This window comes from Hydra vulgaris, chromosome 02, assembly GCF_038396675.1.
Source record: "Hydra vulgaris chromosome 02, alternate assembly HydraT2T_AEP".
Lineage (NCBI taxonomy): Eukaryota > Metazoa > Cnidaria > Hydrozoa > Anthoathecata > Hydridae > Hydra > Hydra vulgaris.
The window spans coordinates 39628325-39650987 of NC_088921.1; the positions used below are offsets into that span (position 1 = coordinate 39628325).

The 22663-nt window shown below is 26.4% G+C and overlaps 1 protein-coding gene and 1 long non-coding RNA gene across 2 annotated transcripts in view; one reads left to right on the plus strand and one right to left on the minus strand.

Annotated features, from left to right (window-relative positions):
• Positions 1–14849, plus strand: part of LOC136076515 (uncharacterized) — a 28042-nt gene extending 13193 nt beyond the window's left edge. The window contains exon 2 of the long non-coding RNA XR_010636330.1: positions 14554–14849. This is a non-coding gene — a long non-coding RNA (uncharacterized LOC136076515). The remainder of the gene's footprint in view (positions 1–14553) is intronic.
• A 4357-nt stretch (positions 14850–19206) lies between these two features.
• On the minus strand, positions 19207–20906 carry LOC105843582 (uncharacterized). The gene is made up of 2 exons (XM_065790845.1): positions 20646–20906; positions 19207–20476 (listed from the first exon to the last, which is right to left on the minus strand). Exons 1-2 carry the CDS (start codon positions 20689–20691, stop codon positions 19263–19265), a joined length of 1260 nt encoding a protein of 419 aa, XP_065646917.1. The 5' UTR covers positions 20692–20906; the 3' UTR covers positions 19207–19262.
• Positions 20907–22663: the final 1757 nt, after the last annotated feature.

A 22663-nucleotide genomic window follows, 5' to 3' on the forward strand; every position in this document is an offset into this window, starting at 1 on the left:
AAATTAGATAAATTTTTTTTGGTTTTCAGGTCTAAGTTTTTTGTATGAATTTTGATCAGCATAAAAGAGATAGATTCATCTCTTATTTGAAATGAAATTTCTTGATATATACCAGCTAAATGTTTTTAATATTCTTTGTTTTATGTACAAATGTAAAACTAACTCCAACCCAGTTTCTTTCCATAAGTTATTTACCTTAAAAGATAACAAAAAATACAACTTAAGAAATGATAGTTTAATTAATCAACCATTCTTTCAAACTAATTTTGGAAAATCAAGCATTTCATTTTGTGGAGCTTTTCTTTTGAATAAAACAGTTTTAAAACATTTTGATTTTTCTTTGGAATGGAGTTACCTCTCATTCAAAAAAAAGCTTAAGGAAATCATTTTATCTATTGATGATATATTTTAGCATTTTTAAACATTGAATAATTTGCTTTTTTATTTTTTATGCAGTGATACAAATGAATAAGTATATAAATGCACTTAAATTTTTCTTGTGCTATATACACTTGACGATGTATGTATGTATTTGATTTTTAAGAGATTTTTAAATTTACGAGCGGTTCTCGATGAAGACTTGATGATCTTCTGCGAGTGTCCGCTTTCTTTTTATTTATTAAACCAAATACTTGTATATTTTTTGTTTATTTATATTTTCTAGTTTTAAAAGGATTTTTTAATCTTAACAATTTAGTTTATTTGTATAACGACTTTTATACTTTGTATAAATTTTAAGCTTCAAGTTCTTCATCAGCGGTTCTCTGTGACAAGACCTAATGGTCTTCTTTGAGTATCAACGTTCTTTATCTATTTTTTTATTTATTTATTTATTTCTATGTCTTCACTTGAAATTTTTCTCTTGTATGTTTGTATATTTGTAAGAAGAAAAAAAAGAAAAAAATTAGATGCAAATTAGCGCCGTAGCCTTCATGATTAGTGAAAATTTATCGTAGTAAAATTATCTACGGTATCCATAAAAATTTAAAAAAAAACTTGATAATATATAATAATGATATAATAATGATATAATAATGATATAATAATGATATGATAATGATATAATAATGATATAATAATGATATAATAATGATATAATAATGATATGATAATGATATAATAATGATATAATAATGATATAATAATGATATAATAATGATATAATAATGATATAATAATGATATAATGATATAATAAAATAATTCAAAAGTATGTCAAATAATGTTATATGACAATGTAACAAGTATAAATTTATTAAAGTTTGTAATTGAAATTTATTAAATAAAATTTATTTAACTTCAATTATAGAATACAATAACCAGTGTTTTGTTCAATTTAACAGCTATATTTAACAAACGTGTGTTTTGTATGTGTAAATTATTTAAATTGTACATTCAACGTGATTTTGCATGTGTGCAATTTTTCTTTTTTCTACCTCTTTACCCTTAAATCTCCATTAAGGCGTGGTACGTTAAAACAAATATTTGGAAATTAGGAGATCAATTTTTTTTCTAATAGTTTATAATGCTACAACGTTTCTTAATCTATGAGTTACTTTTTAATTATAAAAACGTGTTAATTACACTGATCAACAAATAAAATTTTATTGTGCATATCTTGTTAACTAGGTGGTTTTTTAAAACAAATAAAATATGCTGATTTCAAATATGCAAACCATTTTTCACCATCACGTCAAGTTGTAAAGATGTTTGGGTTCAAATCTTTAGTATTTAAGGTAAAGTCCCTTATATTGTCGAAAAAAAAGTTATTCAAAAGTATGTCAACCTGGGTCTCAAAAGAAGCGTATTTTCATAGAGATTTTAAAAATGGTATTTGTTTGTAATAAAAATAAGTACTTTTTGTATCATTGCTAAGAAACATTTTGTTAAAATTTTTTTAAAAGTCTTTAGCATTTTTTCACATAATTTTTTTTGTCAATAAATTTTAAGTAACAATATTTATCTTTTCTAAAATCTCTATGAAAATACACTTCTTTTGAGACCCAGGTTGACATACTTTTGAATAACTTTTTTTTCGACAATATTAGGGACTTTACCTTAAATACTAAAGATTTGAACCCAAATATCTTTACAACTTGACGTGATGGTGAAAAATGGTTTGCATATTTGAAATCAGCATATTTAATTTGTTTTAAAAAACCACCTAGTTAACAAGATATGCACAATAAAATTTTATTTGTTGATCAGTGTTATAAAAAGTTAAAAATTTAGGTTTTTTCAAAAATAAAATTTAACTGATGTTTTACAGAACTAGCTTACATGTTCCATGTGAATCTAAGAATTCTAAAGAAAGTGCTTTTTAACCTAAATTTTAAGAAGGCTGATTAGAAGTACATCTAAAGGATTACTTTTAATTAAATTGAAATAAACAACAACATGAATTTGTATGTTTGTAATTTTTCTTGTTTCTGCCTTTTTACCCATAGTGCTCCATAAAAGTGTGGTACGTTAAAAGTTATACATTTTATCAAAAGTTTTGGTAATCAAATTGCTATATCAAAACAAACTTGTGGACATCAGATCACAGACGTTATCTTTTAGTTTGTTATGCTACAATGTTTTTGTAATCTTTTATTACAATACAATACCGAGCAAATCTAAATCAACTTTAATCTAAATCATTTATATTCATCGATCTTTTGAAAGACTTCGATGCTGTCGATTTTGAAATTTTACTACGCAGGCAAAAATATTATAGAATAAATTTCAAAGTTATAAAATGGTTCAAAAGTTCTATAATCTATCCAGCCGTAAACAAATTGTTTTCAGCAATAATGATTATCCAAATAAGTTTCTAAATATTTCATGTGGCGTTCCACAAGGTTCCATTTCGGGACCACTATTGTTCTTGATTTATATAAACGACCTAAATAAAGCCACAAATTTAATGAGTATCATGTTTGCTGACACTAACTTATTCCTTTCGATAATGACATTTACAAACTTTTTTATACTATGAATGAAGAACTTAAAAGTATATCCAAATGGTCTAAATGCGACAAACAAACTCTAAGCATTAAAAAAATAAATTGGGTTTTTTTCCACCCAGTCTCAAAAAAAGCCTAGTTGTCCCAAAGTTTGCCTAAAATATTTATTGATGATGTTGTAATAAAAAGACATGTAACAAAGTTTTTAGGTGGTTTTCTTGATGAACACATTACATAGAAAATGCATATCGACTTTATTGGTACAAATATTTCTAAAAATATTGGAATTTTATATAAAGCCAGAACATATTTATGTAAAAAATGTCTAATGCAACTTTATAACTCATTTATTCTTAGTTATTTAAATTATGCTAATATTGCATGGGTAAGCACTGGAAAAAATAAGTTGAAATGTCTTTATCGCCGTCAGAAACATGCGATCCGTTTAATAAATTTTGCGGATCGATACACTCATTCAAAACCATTTTTTTATTGAATTAAAAGTTCTCAATGTTTATGAACATAATGGGTTATGCTTTATGTTTTATGCTTGTTGTTTTATGCTTTATGTATATGTAGAAAAATGCCATATTTTTTCCCATTTTCAAAAACATCTTTTGTTTAAAACCAATTAATAAATACACCTAGAAATAATAACTTAATATATGAACCTTTTTGTCGAACAAAGTTTAATCAGTTTTGTATTACATATCGTGCACCCGATTTTCGGAATAAAATTGTTTTGTTCAATTTTGACGTCCCTTTTACTTTTCCCATTTTTAAATATAAACTGAAAAATTTAATTATTTTAATGATGTAGTCAGGTTTTTTTAATTGTAACTATATATTTTGTTTAGAACTTTTATTGTAAATTAGGTTTTATTTTGTTGATTATGTATTGATGCAGTTTATATACACACGCTTGCAAAAGATTCTGATGATAAGATCAGTACAATCTTCTTTCAGAAACCTTGTTTGTGTTTGTGAAAGTAATCTATTTACTATGACAACAAATGTAAAAAAAATTATCAAAACATATATTTATTGGATTTTAATTATTGGAGTCCTAAGCAATTTAGTTTTTGTTTTCTGAATATTAATTGTTATTTGGTCAACCTGTAAAGTTGGTCAACCTGTAAAGTTGACCTGTAAGTCTGGAAAATTAACTATCTATCACTAATAAAAGTATTTATTCTGATTATTAAACAATATCATTTATAACACCAATGGCTATATCTCGCTAAAAGCTTTTATTTATTTCCGCAACAGGTGACTAATATTTTCATTTTTATGGTTACTCAGAAAACCCTTAACTGTATTGAATAAGTTACATGCAAATTTCCGCGAAAAATAGATTTCGCAAGCTATCCTATGGAAAACCCCGTAATTAAAATTTCATCATATATCAAAGAAAAGAATCAAAGATCAAGATCAAAGTCAAAGGATTTCATTGATACAATAACAGACCCGTTTGAAGATCAAGTCTTTATCTCTTAGAATATCAATGTAAATAAAAATAAAGAAATGAAATAAAAAATATGTGTATTTAAATAAAAAACAATATGTATATATAAATAAAAATTAAGGTTTTGCTAACTTTGTATTATATAAGTCACGCAGAAGATATGGCCTTCAAGAACCGCTTAAACAGATTTGTTTAATAAAAAATTGATTCATATAAAACTATTGACATATTTAAAATATATTTAATAATGATATATATATATATATATATATATATATATATATATATATATATATATATATATATATATATGTAAACAAATAAATATATATAGAGACATATTTAAAATATAAATAAATAATCCATATATAAAACCATCATTACATAATACGAATACAGCAGATATAGACATAAATATTTGCTATACGAATAAAATAATACGTATATAAAAATAAATGAAAACGTAAATGTTTGTTCAAATAATTAAGATATAAGATTTCATAAGAATATTATTGATGTTGCCAAGATGTCTTCCATACCGTACCTTCTATTAAAAGTGTAATCAAGTTTGATAAACAGTTAATCACTATTACTTTGTCACTTTTTAAATGCTCTCCCTGATTTGTACGTGGTGCTTAAACTTTATTCTATTTTTGGTTTGTTCTAAAGTATTTATTAATTTTTTTTTTTTTTAATAAACATTAAAATAATACTATTAAATAAACATTAATGAAGTCTTATAAAGTTTCATTTTGTAGGGTGAGGGACGGTGGCCTTTCTCTGAATACGCCACTAAGAACCATGCAAAGCCACTCTATGTTCATTAAAGCAATGAAATATCTACTGTATGTATATATATATATATATATATATATATATATATATATATATATATATATATATATATATATATATATATATATATAATATACTACTGTATGTATATATATATATATATATATATATATATATATATATATATATATATATATATATATAAATATCTACTGTATGTATGTATATATATATATATATATATATATATATATATATATATTTATATATATATATATATATATATGTATGTATGTATGTATGTATGTATGTATGTATGTATGTATGTATGTATGTATGTATGTATGTATGTATGTATGTATGTATGTATGTATGTATGTATGTATGTATGTATGTATGTATGTATGTATGTATGTATGTATGTATGTATGTATGTATGTATGTATGTATGTATGTATGTATGTATGTATGTATGTATGTAAGTATGTATACATATTCGTTGTATAATTTAAAGTCAATTTAAAAAATAAAATATTCATTGAAGCCAGAGCCGCCAAAGAAAACACGGGTCGGAGTACAAATATGTATTGCGATATTTTATTTTTTTCGCTCTGAAAAATTTTTAATTTATTTTAAATCAGTTCAAATTGTGTTCTCTGGAAAAGTTGTAATATTGGTTTTAAATATTTATCTAAAATAACTGATTAAACATGTGTTTCTAGCTTTCCGAAACAGTTTGATAATATCTTTACGTTAACGTAAATTAACGTGTAAGTTTGTATTCAATTGTAGCTAAGTTTATATAGGTTATAAGTTTATATAGGTTTGAAATCTTAAGAGTGTTTATTTTATCAAGGAGTTCTTACAGAGGAAAAATGTTTTTTTCCGAATTTAGCGAGTAAAGTTTAAATTTTTCATCTCACTTAATAAGTCTTTACTGACACCAATTTTCCTTTGTAAATGTTTCAACTTGTGTTGTCAATACTTCTGTATTTAATTCTAGATATTTCCGAATGAAATTGAATTTAACCAGAATTGCTTTCGACAATCAAACTGAACTCATCAAAGAAAAAATACACATTTGTCTTAAAATTATTTACTTGTTTAAACTCAAGTGTTCGCTCGTTGCATTCTGGGTTACTAATTTGCTTATCAGAATATTCATCATAAAATTGTTTGCGCTTTTTAGACCTATTGTAAAAAAATTTTAAAGTAAACGCAACAGTTTTAACTCAATAATGAAACTTTAAATATTTTCTATTTCAATATTTATTGTTGAACTTTGCGCTTGAATGATCTGATTTCTTTGATCTATTTGTACAAGCACAATCTCACCCACATTACAGACATACTTTCACTCACATTGGAAACATACTTTCACCCACATTGCAGACATTATGTAAGACGTTATATACCTTAAGATACCTTGACTTCTGAACGTGTTTCCTGATTAAAATTTAGAGATAAAACTGTATTTATTGCTTTCTAACCTGGTAAATGAGCCGAAAAGGGTCTAACGCTATTGACACGATCAGTCTATTGAGCTTGACAAAAAAAAAATCAAAATATGACAAGCACACGATGAAAATATAGCAAATGAAGTTTCCTTAAGCATGCAAGCTTCTACGTCAATGTTTTTTCTGGACATAACAGATCCATTATTGTACCCCTGTCTTCGACAATCAACAATTCGAACCGAGTTCCTTTTTTGAGTACTTAAAATTAGTGAAGCGCCATCAGCTTCAGTTTTTTTTATTGAAATTAATGAATTCCAAATTTCTTCGAGAATTTCATATATGTAACAATCATTACTTCTAAAAACGTAACGCAAAGTAAATGTTGTCTGTTCTATATACGGGTGTTGCATCAACAATTAACAAAAGATGTTTTTTTCTCTGCCAAAATCTTACTTTTAACTCATAAAGGATAAACTGAGATATTTTTATTTTATGACTCTGCCAATAAGTAATGAAGTTGCAGTCTTTTTCCTGATACAGGTGTTAGTGCTACTCAATGTGTTCTCGAAGAATATGATGATGATGACTTTACAGTTTAACTAAAACTAGAAAATTCCTATTATCTAAACCTTCTATTTTGTTTAATCATTCTCTGAATGCTAGTTCTTTTTCCCCTAGAAATAACGTTACATCTAGAATTTCTTTCCAGATAACAGTTTGTGACAGTATACCCTTTTGAAGGTAGTTATTTAATGTTTAATGGCAATTAAAGCGTTATTCTCATTCATGCCTTTAAAGATAATGTTGTTTGTGAGCGTTTTTTTTTTTGCTGTTTTGAAATTTTTTTGCACTGTAACATTTTAATGTCCTTAACTGTAACCATTTTAACGTCCTTAAAAAACCTTCTTGAGTCGCCAAACGTGATCAAGTTGGCGTGTGCTGCTTCGAAAATAAGCAACAAGAAAAGTAATACAGTGCTTGTTTTATTTGGCTCTATACCAGCCAATCAAAAACTGTGTTTATAGAACTTTATAATTTCTAATGAAAAAAAATTAGGAAGTTAACTGAAAAACAGAGTTAGGAAACGAACAATTTTGGATATCTTTAAGTAACGTCTGCGACATTTTTTCAGGACAATGAGGCACGGTATTTTCAATTTCTATAACCAATAGGAATTCTGACACCAACATCACTTCCGAAATGTGTACTTCAGATTCACAAAATGTTAGTTGTCGATGTTGCTTGAATCATTGTTCACGCTAGTATATACAAATATATCTAATTTTAAATTTTTTTTTCTCTTAAAACGTTTACTATAAATGTTTCAAGGCCTAAATATTTCTAAGATGTTTCGATAACATTATCTACTGGTAATGTTTCTTCCTTTGTCTCAATCAATTGCCGTACTAGTCACTCCCCGATGCCAAAGTCCATCAATCAATAGTGCTCGCTGTCCAAACTTTATTTGTTCGGCTTGTGCAAATCGTTCTCTTTTTTTTTTTTTTTAGCTTTATAGCTTCAGTTTTGTGGAAAAAATTACTTTTTTTTATTCATTTTTAATAAGCTTTGTATTACATATTGCGAAGCATATCTTTGCAATAAAGTTGTTTAGCCCAATTTCAATATGTTATGCCAATGAATTTGTTAAAACACCTAATGAGTTTGTTAAAACACTTGCAACACTAAATGAGTTTGTTAAAATACTTGCAACACTTGATGAAATAAAAGGATTGTCCATAAATTACGTCACACAAATTTTAGACCGTTTTTAACTCTCACCCTCACCCCCACCCTCGTCACAAAATTGTAACACTTTTGTAGCAAGTTTTGTATGAATCGTCACAAAACCATTAACCCCTCCCTCTTTAGAGCATAATGTAATTTATGGACGACCCCAAAGATTAAATACCCCAAAGACAAAAGATATTGATGATTGACGTTGTAGATGTTATATGGATTACTATTGATAAACTTGTTCAACATTTGGAAGTTTATAAAATTGGTAAATTTTGGAATAGTTGTATTGTTTGTAATTGTTTCTATTCTACTTAAAAATTTATGATTTACAAAAACTCATGTACAATGCTTTATATTATATAGTGAACCGATTATTAGTTTTTTATATTATAAATTTACGGTATAGATAACGGGAGTCTGTAAATATAAAATAAAAACGGGGGTAAACTATGTTTTCTACTTGCTCTGTCTATTTATTTTTATGTTTTGCAGTTTTAACATTATAACATAAATTCATATTTTTTCAGCATTTTATGCTAAGTAACCTGATGAGTAAAAATCTCATTTTTAACAAATTTTTCAAATGTGCTTTGTTTGGTCATTAGATACCAACAAGTTTTGGCATTAAGTTGCTTCAAGCTGGCGTAGATAGTTCATAATAAATAAGAGCTAACCCAAAAATAAAAAAGTTTAAAGTTAACTAGAAGTTTATTTAAAAAGTTTGAAAAATCAACATAAGTAAACTGCTTTAAAGACACCATTTTTTGTAGAATCACAAAAGCATCATTAAAAATAAGTAAACGTAAACAAAACTAAAACTTTCCAACGGTTTATTTATTTTTCTGCACTTAAAGTTTTCCAGATGATAAGATAAACTTTTTTTAAAAAACTTAAAAACAAAAATATCTGAAATTTATATAGCTATAGCTATATATAGATAGATATATCTATCTAAACCCAAATAAGTTACAACATTTAAAAACATATGTTTAAAAATTTTTTATTTACATAAGTTTGTCTGGCTTTCATGTAAAACTACCCATTTTTACCCAACCCAAACATGTTAACAAAACTATAAAAATTAAAATATATATTATTTACGTTTCATATTACATGAAAATACGTCGGAAAATGTTTTCCACCAACACTCGATTTAAAAATTTATTAGTTATGATTCACTCTAGTTTATCTTTCATAACGAGTTATATGCAAAAAAAAATTAAATTAAAATAAAATAGAATCGAGAAGACTTGTAATTTTCACATTATACTTTTATGGTTTAATAAAGGTACTTCGGCTTGAAGCTATTGACTTTTTTAAAAATTGGTCTTGCGTATTAGGTATGTTACCAAGTAAGTCTGCATTTCAGTTGAAGCCAATATAATTTAAGATAATAATTTACTCAAATAATTTTTATTCAATTTTAAAGTTAAAAACTAATTTTAAAGAAATTAATATTAAAAATAAAAAGCTATTCTTGGCTCCGTGGCAAATCAAATTTTCATCTTGTTAACCATTTAAGCGTTCTAAAAATTTAGAGAGGGGAATAATAAAACTCAAAAAGTCTTTTTACGAAAATGAGAATAATAAAACACAAAAAAAAGTCTCTCAATGGAAATGTACTAATTATAAACCAACTGTTATATATAAACACATATCTGAAAGGAAGTAAATACACACAAACAAAAAATAAAAAAAATAAAAAAAACAAAGCATTATTTATTTTCTATAAATTTTTTGCTCAATCTAAATAATATTGATACACATAAAAAAAATATTTCCAAAAACTTATGCTACGTCGCATACACGTCACTGTGAAGTAGTACTTCATTGCGAAGAATTTAACGATTTTGATCTTTTGCGAACGTAGTAATTTCTTGACATATCTGTAACAATTATTTCATTTTCTTTTTCACATTTATTAAAATCCCAATCTTCAATTTTTATTTCAATGTCTACTGTTTTGACTTCTTCATTATTCTGTAAATTACACATGGGTCTATCAAGACTTGGATAGCAAGACAATATTACTTTTTTCTCTACATCGTTTAATGAACCAGATCTAGGGCGTGACTGCCACTTCAACATAATCTCCTTTCATTTGGATAGCTTTAATTTTTAAACTTAAAAAAAATTTTAAACTATTGTATCATATAGTATATATAAAATTAAAATAAAGCGCTTATTTTTAAATTCACAAAAGTATTACGAAGTCCTTGTTAACTCAAACATCGGATTATTGATCAATAATTACTTTTTTTTTGTAAAAAAGATGAATAAGAAAAAGATATGAAGATTTGTACCATTTTTATTAACTTGTAAAATTTTGAGAAAATAATTGAAAAACGATCAATAACTTTTAAAACAATAATTAACAATAAAGCTTTGTTCTTACTTCAATAACATAAAATTGATTCTAACAATTCATGTTATAGACTTATAAAAGTAACGTTTGTTTGTATTTCAAATGTCTATAAAACAAAAGTTTTACTGCTGCGTGTTAATTCCTCACAGCGATTGCTACAACTTTTAGAGTTAGGACGAGGAGGAAAAAGTCTATATATATATATATATATATATATATATATATATATATATATATATATATATATATATATATATATATGATATATATATATATATATATATATATATATATATATATATATATATATATATATATATATATATATATATATATATATATATATATATATAATGCGGTAGTGGTGTAGTGGTAAAGCGCTCGCTTCATAAGCGAGAGGTTCCGAGTTCGATCCCCACCACGTCCCTGGTACCGCGCTCAACTTCTCCGCGCAGCGGCCTTGTTCCTCAAGGTTCGTGTTTCGGAGTTAGAGAGAGGGTTGAGTTATAGAGTTGAGAGATAACCACTATTAAGTACCCTCCTCATCTGTAGTGGCCTTCTCGGCCTTGAGGAGGTGAATAACAAAAAAGAAAAAAAAAAAAAAAAAATATATATATATATATATATATATATATATATATATATATATATATATATATATATACAATATATATATATATATATATATATATATATATATATATATATATATATATATATATATATATATATATATATATATACAATATATATATATGTTATATATACATTTTTTTAGTTTAAATCAAATTTTAAAATTTTTTTTTATAATTGAAGTAACATAAAATACAAGTGTTTTCTACGATTTACTTCAGTGATATATCATAAAAATAAAAATTGCATGGTGCGGAAGGCAAGTGCCTTAAATAACTAAAGAAAAGATTGGAAGGACACTCTTTCAGTTGTCCTATCAACTTTTCCACTGCATTTACAGTTAAAAATACACCTTTTGCTAAACATGCAACTACCGCTACTTTTGCAATTTTATTAGATGCTACTTTCATTTCAAGTGCTTTTGACTGTACTTTTACTAGTGCATTCTTGCTGATCTTGTGATTCCAGCTAATAATTCTTCTTCTGTTGGTTTTGCATCTACTGTTACTTCGAAAATCTAGATTTTATTATGTTTTATAATTGTCTCATACTGTACAAATCTTGTTTTTTAAAACCAAATCCTTGTTTGTCGTTTCTTATTTTGTTTATTTTCCATGGCCGTAGACAACTTTTATTAACTAGAGAGGTAGGGGGGGGAGGGCTATGAATATAAATGTATATATATATATATATATATATATATATATATATATATATATATATATATATATATATATATATATATATATATATATATATATATATATATATATATATATATATATATAGTCTCTAATTAGGAGTGGTGCCTAAATACTGTTATTTAATGTAAACAATTAAATTTCTTCCCCTTTATTTAAAAAAAATTACTTTGTTTTAAAAGCCCTAATTTTGAAATGTACCTTAAGAAAGTGTTTAAATTGGGTTGAAGTGAGATAAAAAAAAAATGAAATATTTATGCCCCGCCTTTTCCAGTCGTCATTTGATTATTTCGATTGGTGAAAGCTCTTGAACATTTTTGTGTCGATTTGGTGATTTTAAGATTTTATCAGTTTTTATTTAATAATTTGTGTTAAAATTTTGTTTTAAATTTATTTGTCCCACTTCTACTCACACTTGAACCACTCTACCCCAATGACACGGTTTCTCTAAAAGCAAAAATTTACACACTTAGTTAGAATTGGCTGGAAACCTAAGGGGTTTGCCTAAAAAGAAGGTTTATTTGTAAAAACTTATTTGGTTCAGTTTATACATCAAGTAAAAACGATATTGCAATTACCCTAAAAAAAATTTACATTTCCCACTTCTCCCCACCCTCCCCTATCACATGTATAAATAATAAGCATAAATAATATTATTTTATTAACATAACATGCGGGCAGAACATTATCATGTACTATACAAACATACTTTTTTTATTTTTACAGGGTTGCATGAGCCTATTGACGGAGACGCCTTTAAAAATCACCTGAGTGTTTTTTTAATTTAGGTGTCAAGTAATTAGATAATAGATCAATAAACATTTTTTTAAATATTGCTTTTAAATAATAATTTTGGAATATAAATGGGTTTTGCAATTCATTTTTTTTTTTTAAAGTTTTTCACAAACTTTTCATTGCTTGAAGAAAAATTTCATTTTTAAACGGTTTTAACCGCATAATTTCAACGTACAAATTCATAAAACAAAAATAAATGCAAACCTAAATGACTAATATCATAAGTACAACCAATAAACAAACTAATATTGATCTTAAAAAAAAGTAATACAATAGATTAACAATAAAAGAAAATAAACAATGTACTCGTAACTTTATTGTTTTGCAAGTGCTATTTTGCGTATTAAAAAATCTTTTTATGCTCAAAACTTTTTACTCGATCAACCAAACCCAGCTCTTGTGCTTCGGTATTGAATGATTTTTTATGTTTCCAGATAGCAAAAACGTTCATCTAATATAAACTTAAATAATATGAATTAATCATTATTTGCTACATTAATTTATTAATACACTTATAAATATTTAATGTTGTGTTTAAGTTCCATGGAAATTATATTTTTAATTTTACTATTGTTATTTTTCTATTATATATTTTAAGATAAATTGAATAAAATAATTTATAAACACGAAATTTTTTTATTAATTACGCGTAAATATATATATTTATAATAACTTTTTTATTTAATTTTATTTGTTCTGTTTTATTCATCAAATTAAATTTATTATATATATTTTAAAAAAAAATTTAATAAATAATGATAAAGAATTGTTTTTGTGTTTTATAAATTGTTTGTTGAAAGTATTGTTGGTAGAGCATTAAACTTGTTACATAACATTTATATCTTTTTCTTAATTCGAAAAATTATTTACCATAAATTTGTTTATTATGCACACAGCATAAGTTAAACGCATTTACACAGTGTGCCCTATTGCTCATAATCAAATAGAAAAAATGCTTCCAGTTTTTTCCGTAAATCAAAGTTCTCTTTTGACAATTCCGTTTGTTGTTCCGTTTGTTGAAAGTATTTTGATTGTGCGGAAATTTTATAAAGTTCCGTTAATGGGGAAATAGTAAATTATTAAGAATAAATAAACGGATGAAGAAGTTATAATTCATTATGTAACTTTTTTGTAAGAAAGTTTCTTAAAAATCTTTCATAAAATAATGCTTTTATTATTTGAAGGATGAAGAAGAAATTTTTCGCATCTATAGAAACTTTATAGAAGAAGTTCTGCAAAATTTTCTTACAACCTAACCTAAGGAGTATTTCTTACAAATAAAAAAAACTTTACTTTTAAATATAAATTTAAAAAAAAAAAAAGTTGTTAAATGATTTTGTTCGGTTCTAGCTCTAGTCAAAAAGTCCTATAGGATCCTACAAGGTTTTGAAACAAAAAATTCCAGTTTTAACACCCATTGAATTAAAATAATAGAGTTAAAAAAAATTTTTTAGTCATCAATTTTTTTTACTTTTTTAAAATCTTTCCAGTGGGCACGTGACCTAAAAAAAACGTCTTTTAAACGTCCAAAACGTTCAAAGAACGTTTAAGAGACGTCTTTTTTACGTCCTGTCTCCACTGGATTATACGATCTAGAGTAAAAATCTTGTTGAACAGTTTTTTATATATATTTTGTATATTTTCATATATTTTTATAGATTTATTGAGAAACATGGTTGGCAGAAGAAAGTATCTTTCCCAAGGCAAAATATGCATAATTATGCGCAATTTAATAATGCGGAGATGTCGATTTGATAAAAAAAGTCACGTGTCAAAATAAATCAGCCAAAAATAATAAACTTTACGAGATTTTACTGCAAGATCCTTTAGTCGTGTGGAAGTACACATAAATTGTATGCATGAATTGTACGTCGGTGGTCCCCGAGTTTTTTTCCTGTGGTTAACTTTTGTTTAAATTCTTATGGAATGATAATTTATAATTTTTTTTTGGTTACTTTTTTTTTTTTTAGTTTACATTTGTTGTCATAATAAATTACTTTAACAAACACGAACAAGGTTTCTGAGAGAAGATCGTACTAATCTTATCATCAGAACCTTTTAACAGCGTGTGTATATAAACTACATCCAAACATAATTAAGAAAATAAAACGTAATTAATAATTAAAGTTCTAAAGAAAATATGAACTTACAGTTGAAAAATCTGACTACATCATCCATTGAGATAATTAAATTTTTCAGTTTGTATTTGAAAATTGGAAAAGCAAAATGCATATAGAATTGGACAAAACAATTTTATTCCAAAGATAGCACAATCTAGAAAATATTTGCTTCTTACTTATTATTTAGTAAATAATATATTAGGAATTAATAAATGTTGGGTTTTACATATTAGTTTCATTTTTACGCGTAACTAATTTTATTAATTAATGTAAAAAATGTAAAAGTAAAAGTGAAATTAATTTTATTTTTTGCGCGTAAAACCTATTAAATTTATTAATTACGCGTAAAAAAAGAACTTAATAGGTGTATTTATTAACTAAAATATTTATTTATTTAAAATTACTTTAAACTTTCAATAAATTTTTGAACGCGCTATCAAGTTTCTTTTCTAATTAATTTTTTTATAATTTGAAGTGATAAGCGGAATAATTTATGCATTAATTATACTAAATTAGCGTAAAAGTTTCGCTTTTTGAGTGATACTTTCTTTTGCTAACCGAGAAACATTGGCTCTACACGAATATATAAATTTTATTTTACAATTTTGTTTTATTTCTAAGTTACAAGCATTTAAAGTTATAAAAAAAGTTCAACTATATAATGTCTTTTCAATTTAAATGTGTTATCTTTTTTTTTTTTAAATGCTATATTTTGCTATACAATCCAATATATCAGTTTCTACATTTTTGGTACAAAAGAATTCATTACCAAACGTGTATTTTTTTGGCAACCATGTAAAACACATCCCTTTGACATTTTAAATTTTTGCTTGTAAACCGTTAGTTAATTCCATAGTTGCACTTTTGTTTTCACATTATGGATGCTTCTTGAATTGTTTTTGTTTTTTTTCCGATGTTTGTTCCTTGAATTGACTATCCAATGGCTCATTACTTTCCGTAGCGTTAAAATTTTTTTAATTTTTTGAATACTCTCATTCTTCTTGTCTTCAGCCAGTTTGATTATGTCTCGATTAACATCTCGGGTAAATTGAGACATTTTCCTTCAGGTCTGCTAATCTGGCATTTTTTTTTTGCTTTGTAATGTAAACATGATTGACTCGTAATTGTTCTTTTAATGTAATTTCTAGAGCAACTCTGTTTTCTTGAGCAGCAGTTTAAATTAGATCAACATTTGCTTTTGGATTTGTCACAGTTACTGATTAAATGCTGATTACAAAAACTGATTGATTGAGATTGGCGTGTGTGGATAAGTTGCTATTAGTGGTTCGGTAGATTAGCGTAGTTAAGTTAGAGGTGGTTAAACTTGTGACATATAAAACAGAAGTGTGAACAACTATGAAGTGTGAACAACTATAAATATTGAGCACGTTTGGGTGATTGAAATATTTCTGCAATTTACAATTTAGATATTGTTTATGTCTAGCGGAAATAAGCTTGTGTTTTAAATCCTGTAGTAATTTAAAGACGCGTGAAACATTTACGGGAATCAAAGAGTTTTGGTTGAAGCTGAACAAAAATAGTTTAGATAAATTGCTGCATAGTAAGTTGATGTAATACTTGTCTAATATTTGGCACCAAATTTTTTACCATGGCTATATACGCCAACATCAAAAGGTTTAAGAATATGCGATGAATGAGCCGGTAGGCATATGAACTTGACGAGGTTTTAAATATGAAGAGTAACCTGGTATCTTCATTATTTTAGTCATCTATTGGATGAGTTGTTTTTGTTCCGTTCGACCTGACAATTAATTTAGATATTTTGCATTTTTAAGGCCTTTCTGTACACTACTTTACTACAAAATTGTTTGACCTCAAAACTATAACGATTGAGTTGCAACTCCAGCAGCATTTACGCAGTTATCTACAGTGTAAATTATTTTTTCATAGTTTACAGTTATTTTGGAAGGATGCTTGGAACCACGTTTGCAGAGAATTGTTTGATTATTTGATCACCATTGGTTTGATTACTATTAAAGCTGATTTCGTCAAATTTCTAGACATTAGACGTAGAAACGCGCGTTTCAAAAAACCATCCCGAAATAGTGCATTCCTAGTTTACATTCTTTAGCTTTAGGTTACATCCCTTTTGCACCACCTGAATCTTTACATATTATTATCTTTTTTTAAGGTAAAAGTAGACTTTTGCGTATAAAATTACATTGTTTCATAAAATGTTTCAAGCCAAATGATTTTTTAAATTAAAAGACATATATAAAGTTTTCTTTTCATTTTTTTTTTATATTACTACTAATAAAAAAAATTTTATTGTCTGATTTAGCCAAAGTTCATATGATAAAAAGTTTTTAAGGTGTATTTTATTATTACATTATACTAAAATAATTAATACACTAATTAATGCAAATAAAATCATTTTTTTTACTAAGTAGCTTGCAAATAGGTAGTAAATAGGTGGCAAGTAGGTAGTTGGTAGGTATTGAGTATGTAGGTAGTAAGTAAGTAGATGGTAAATAGATAGTAAGTAAATAGTAAGTTGGTGGTTAGTAAGTAGGTAGTAAGTAGATAGTATGTAACTTGGTAGTAAGTGTGTAATAAGAAGGTTATAAGTAGGTAAGTAAGTGTGTAATATTAATTAGGTAGTAAGTAGGTAGTTAAGTAGGTATATTTAAGAGATAGGTGTAAAAATAAACAGTTATTAAAAGTAAATAATATAAATATCAATATATATATACATATATATATATATATATATACATATATATATAATATATATATATATATATATATATATATATATATATATATATATATGTATATATAAATTAGTAAAAAACACTTATCTAACTTTTATCTTCTACTTTAAGTTCACCATTGCTGGATCATCAGGAAGAGTTCAGAAGAACTCTTCCTGATGATCCAGCAATGGTGAAACTTAAAGTAGAAGATAAAAGTAAGATAAGTGTTTTTTACTAATTTATTATTGCACTGTTCTTTAAGAACATTGAGCATTCTATTTGTAAAATACACTAACATAATTTACATATATATATATATATATATATATATATATATATATATATATATATATATATATATATATATATATATATATATATATATATATATATATATATATATATATATATATATATATATATATATATATATTTGAGCAGCCGTGGCGCATTGGTTAGAGTTCTGGCTCAGAACCCAGAAGTCCCGGGTTCAATTAGCGACAAAGAGGCGTGAACTTCTAGTTAAATGCTTCTCACGGTGCTCTGTGATAAGACCGTAAGGACTTCTGGGAGCTCCTAAAAAAATATAAAAAAAATGATATATATATATATATATCGATCGTTAAACACAGGAGTTGATTTGAATATGGACAATGAGTTATTAGATTAAAATATAAACTTAACCTATACAAAGATGTCTTCTTTTCTATTATTAATACATCAAAAGAAATGAAAATGGTGGGAATTAAAATGTATTGGTGTATACTACTTTTTGTGAGTTTACCTTATATTGGCAAAATAGAAAAGAGGAATACTTTGATGGCATCGTTTTACTTCATTGAAGTGATGCCGGCCTGGTAAACAAAATAAATCAACTAACGTACTATTAGTAAACTAAAACTTGCTATTATTATGCACAATAAAATGATTTGATTTATAAGTTTGATGGTTTAATAGTAAAGTTTATTTTGCGCAGACATAACGATACTGTGCGCGCACATATAAGCGTATTTCGTGTTATAAAATTGCTGAAATCATTTAACTGACATCATAGTGAAAGCATGTTTCTTAATTTACTTATTAGTCCGTGTAATTATAAAAATACTAAAAATAATATTAAAATATTACAAATTAAAAATTTTATATTACTTATATAGCATTTTTTTTTGTTATTATTATATTTATTTTGAAACTGCATTTATAAATGTTTATATATAAATTGTATTTATAAGTATATTTAAACGCAATTAAATAACAAAGCTATCATAAGAAATTTACAAAACGTTCAGTTTTGTAAATTTCTAATTATAGCCTCATCTTTTGATTTGCATTTTTAGTCTTATGATCAAATTTTTTTAAATTTATGTTTGCTTTTATTAGGGTTAATTTGTGTTTTTTAAATTGCTTCCTTTTCAAAGAGTTTTCGTATAAACCCATTACATTCTTTATAAGTACTTAGTCAAAGCACAATTAGTGATTTAACGTAAACTGTATTATGCCTGTTAAATTACAAACAACTTTCTTGAGAGTTTATTCAGTATTTAGAGAGGTTGAAAGTACGATTTCTGGAACAGGAAGGTCTTTTGTTTTTTTATTAAAGAGAACAAGTTTTTCAATAGCATTTGCTGGCAAAACACTCAACATTTGATTAGCAACATTTAGACGGTTTTGAATCTGGTTTCTATCTATATGCACCTTTTCTTTAGAATTATGCTTAAAAAAATCTGGCTTATTATATTCAAAGAGACCGTTGTTTCGGTTGATGTGACGTCCACCCTCAAATCTCCAATCGGTTTTTTCCTCTTCGTAAATAGGTGGTGGTGGGTTTTCAAATGGGTTACGAAATTTGTGATTATGGTTTTTCATACTAAATTCCGTAGGTTTTTGATTGGGTTCTAAAACTTTATGGAGTTGTTCGTTTGAAATATCATCAAAGTCTTCATGAAATGGTTCTCGATCCTCATTAAAATCGAATGTAGGTGGCTTAAAATACCCATCACTATCATTGTCGTGATCATCCTCACTTTCTTGGAAATCTTTATTATTTGATTTCTTAGCAGGGTGGTTTCTGTATTTCAATTCGCTATTTTTAGGTAAATGTTCTCTGATAACATGGTATCTATTTTTACTGCGAAGATTTCCTTTATCCTCTGCCACAATATGAATTGGTTTCACTCCCACGTTTATGTGTATAGGTCTCAGTTCAATATCAGAAGGGTATTTAAGCGGAGTCATTATGGATTTCAAATTTTCAAACAAATTTCTGGAATTGTGAAATTCTACTTCGTCGCTTTGTGGAGAATGCAACGGGTATGTGTTATGTTTTCCCAAATGAGTTTTAAATGTTACATGGTCGTCGAACACAGGAGTTGATATGAATTTTGACAATGAGTTATCTCCTGTTTTAAACTCATCATTATAATTTTCCGTATGAACAAAATTATCAGAAGTACTCTCCGAGTTGACACCATACTGATCGTCGTACCCTAACTGTGTAACGCGGTTTTTATCATGTACTGTTGGATAGTGTTTTGAATGAATAGGTGAGCTTATATAACTAGCCCAGGATGCACCATTGTTAAAATAATCTATTGTAGGCTCAGCCCCTATAAGTTTTCCATATTGTTTATGTCCAGATGATGCAAATTTACTAATTACATCAGTCATTACATCACGACGTTGATTAATTACCAAAGGATCTTTGTTCAGATGACGTTTTAGTGACTTTATAGGCAGACTCGATACTATAATCAAAGCCATTGAAAAATTGTACTTTACGATAAAATAAACAAATATCGTGTTAAAAAAAAAAATTTTTTTTCACTGATGAAAGTAAAAAGTTGAAGTGAATTCAAATTTTTTTTTAACAACAAATACGATAAATAAACAAGTAAACAAGATATTTATTCCTACCCATACATGAACAGCCAATGTAAAGGTAGACGAATGCTCCGTACATCTCTAAAATCTTTGCTATTTAAAAAAATAATTGCATGTTTCCCAATTCAAAATGTCATTAATTTTTGTAAAGTGTAAAATAGGATTTCATACAAGATGCTTTTTTTACTCTTAAGTCAAAAATTTTTGCAAAATGAATAAACATCAAAAGACTTTTAACGGAAACAAAACTTTATTTATAGCAGTCGCTTTGGTATTGTCGTTAGCAAAACTGCCGTTGTCATTCATTAACGCTAAACTTTTGGGCATAACGATAAACACTGTTTTAATTGATTATCTGCTTCATTGAACAAATTTATGAATAAAGAAAAAAAAATTGACTTAAAAAACTAATTAATATTTACTGAAAATCGATAACGTATTTACACGTTACTTATTTTTTTCGAGGTTTTTAACGATAAACACAAAATAACATTTTGAAGAAAAAAGCTTTTCAAAATTTTTAAACATATAATTACAAAAAAGTTTTAAAAGTTAAAGGAAATTGTTAACGAGATTTGACTAATCTGTCTTTTTTTTTATCTATGTGAGATTGTTTAATAAAAATTTTGGTAAAGTATAAAAAATCTATAATTTTTTCATTTAAATACAAAACCTATTTTGAGTAATCATTCCGAAAACTAGTTTCACATAACAAACCTTTGGACGCGTGTTCTTGTCATTATGTTTGTTAAATCTCTTTCGGTCTAAATCAGTGGTCCCCAACCGGTGGTCCATGGACCCCTGGGGGTCCATGAGAAATTTTTAGGCGGACCACAAGGTAAACGTAAATTCTAAATATTTATTCGGTTTGTGAATTTTAATTTTTATGTTTTTTTTTCTGTTTTTTTTTTCAAAATCTGTGTTAACCAATTCGAAATTTTGTGTCCAGATTTTATGTTAACAAATTGGTGTAAACCAATTCGTTACACAAAATCTGTGTTAACCAATTGAAAAATCGGTCAACCTTCGACAGTTAACCGACGTTAACCGTCGAAGACTTGCGGACCACTACGAAGTAATCATTGCTATATAATATTCTTTCATCCGTAAATTTTAAATTAATCTCATCTTATGGTAAAAATATTTTTCCAAACTGATTTTTTTGAAAGTAATTTGTGTTATACTCTATGAATATTCGATAATATACTACTCTTATCTCAAATGAATACTCACATTATAGATGCTTTATATAATGTGATCATAGATGCTTTATATTATTTTTTAAATACTTTAGATGTCTAAAAGTAAAAAAAGGTCATATTCAGCTTAATATATGAGATATAGTTTTATGTGAGATATGCTTAAAGAAACCATTAAAGCTACCCACAATGTGTTAGTTGTTATAAAGTATTAGGAAATGACAATATGAAACCCTCAAAGCTTGCTGTTCAATTGAATAAGTGCCATCCTAATCTTCAAACAAAAGATACTGATTTTTTTAAAGGAAAATTGAATCACTGAAAAGATGTAAGTTGGATAAAACTGGGATTATTCACCAAACTCAATAAAATATAGTGGAAGCATCTTACAAGGTTTCATACATAATAGCACTGAGCAAAAAGGCTCACACGTTGGCTGAAGAAGTTATAATTCCATGTACAAAAGAATCCGTTAGATTGAGCAGCGTAGCGGTAGCGCACTTGCCTCAGAAACAAAGGATCCGTGGTTCAAACCCTACTCTGGGCAAGTTTTGCGATATTGGTTAGGAAAGAGGCGTGAACATGCAATTAAATGCTCATCTGCGGTTCTCTGTGATAAGAACAAAAGGATTTCTTGGGGCACTTGAATAAAATTAAAAAAAAAAATGTTAGATTTGGAGAAGAAGTTGTAAAGAAAATAGATAATATATCTTTATCAAATACTACTGCCAAACAAAGACTAAGTGACATTTCATAAAATATTAAAGAAAATGTTATTGATGAAATTTAAGAATCACCATTTTTTTTATTCAGTTGGATGAGTCCTGTAGTAGATTATTTCCACTGCCTGAA

Coding starts and splice junctions, on each gene's coding strand:
- LOC105843582 (XM_065790845.1), bottom strand. CDS start 20,691: ATGTACGGAGCATTCGTCTACCTTTACATTGGCTGTTCATGTATGG. Junction 20,477..20,645: donor CATTGGCTGTTCATGTATGG/GTAGGAATAAAT, acceptor CTTTGATTATAG/TATCGAGTCTGCCTATAAAG.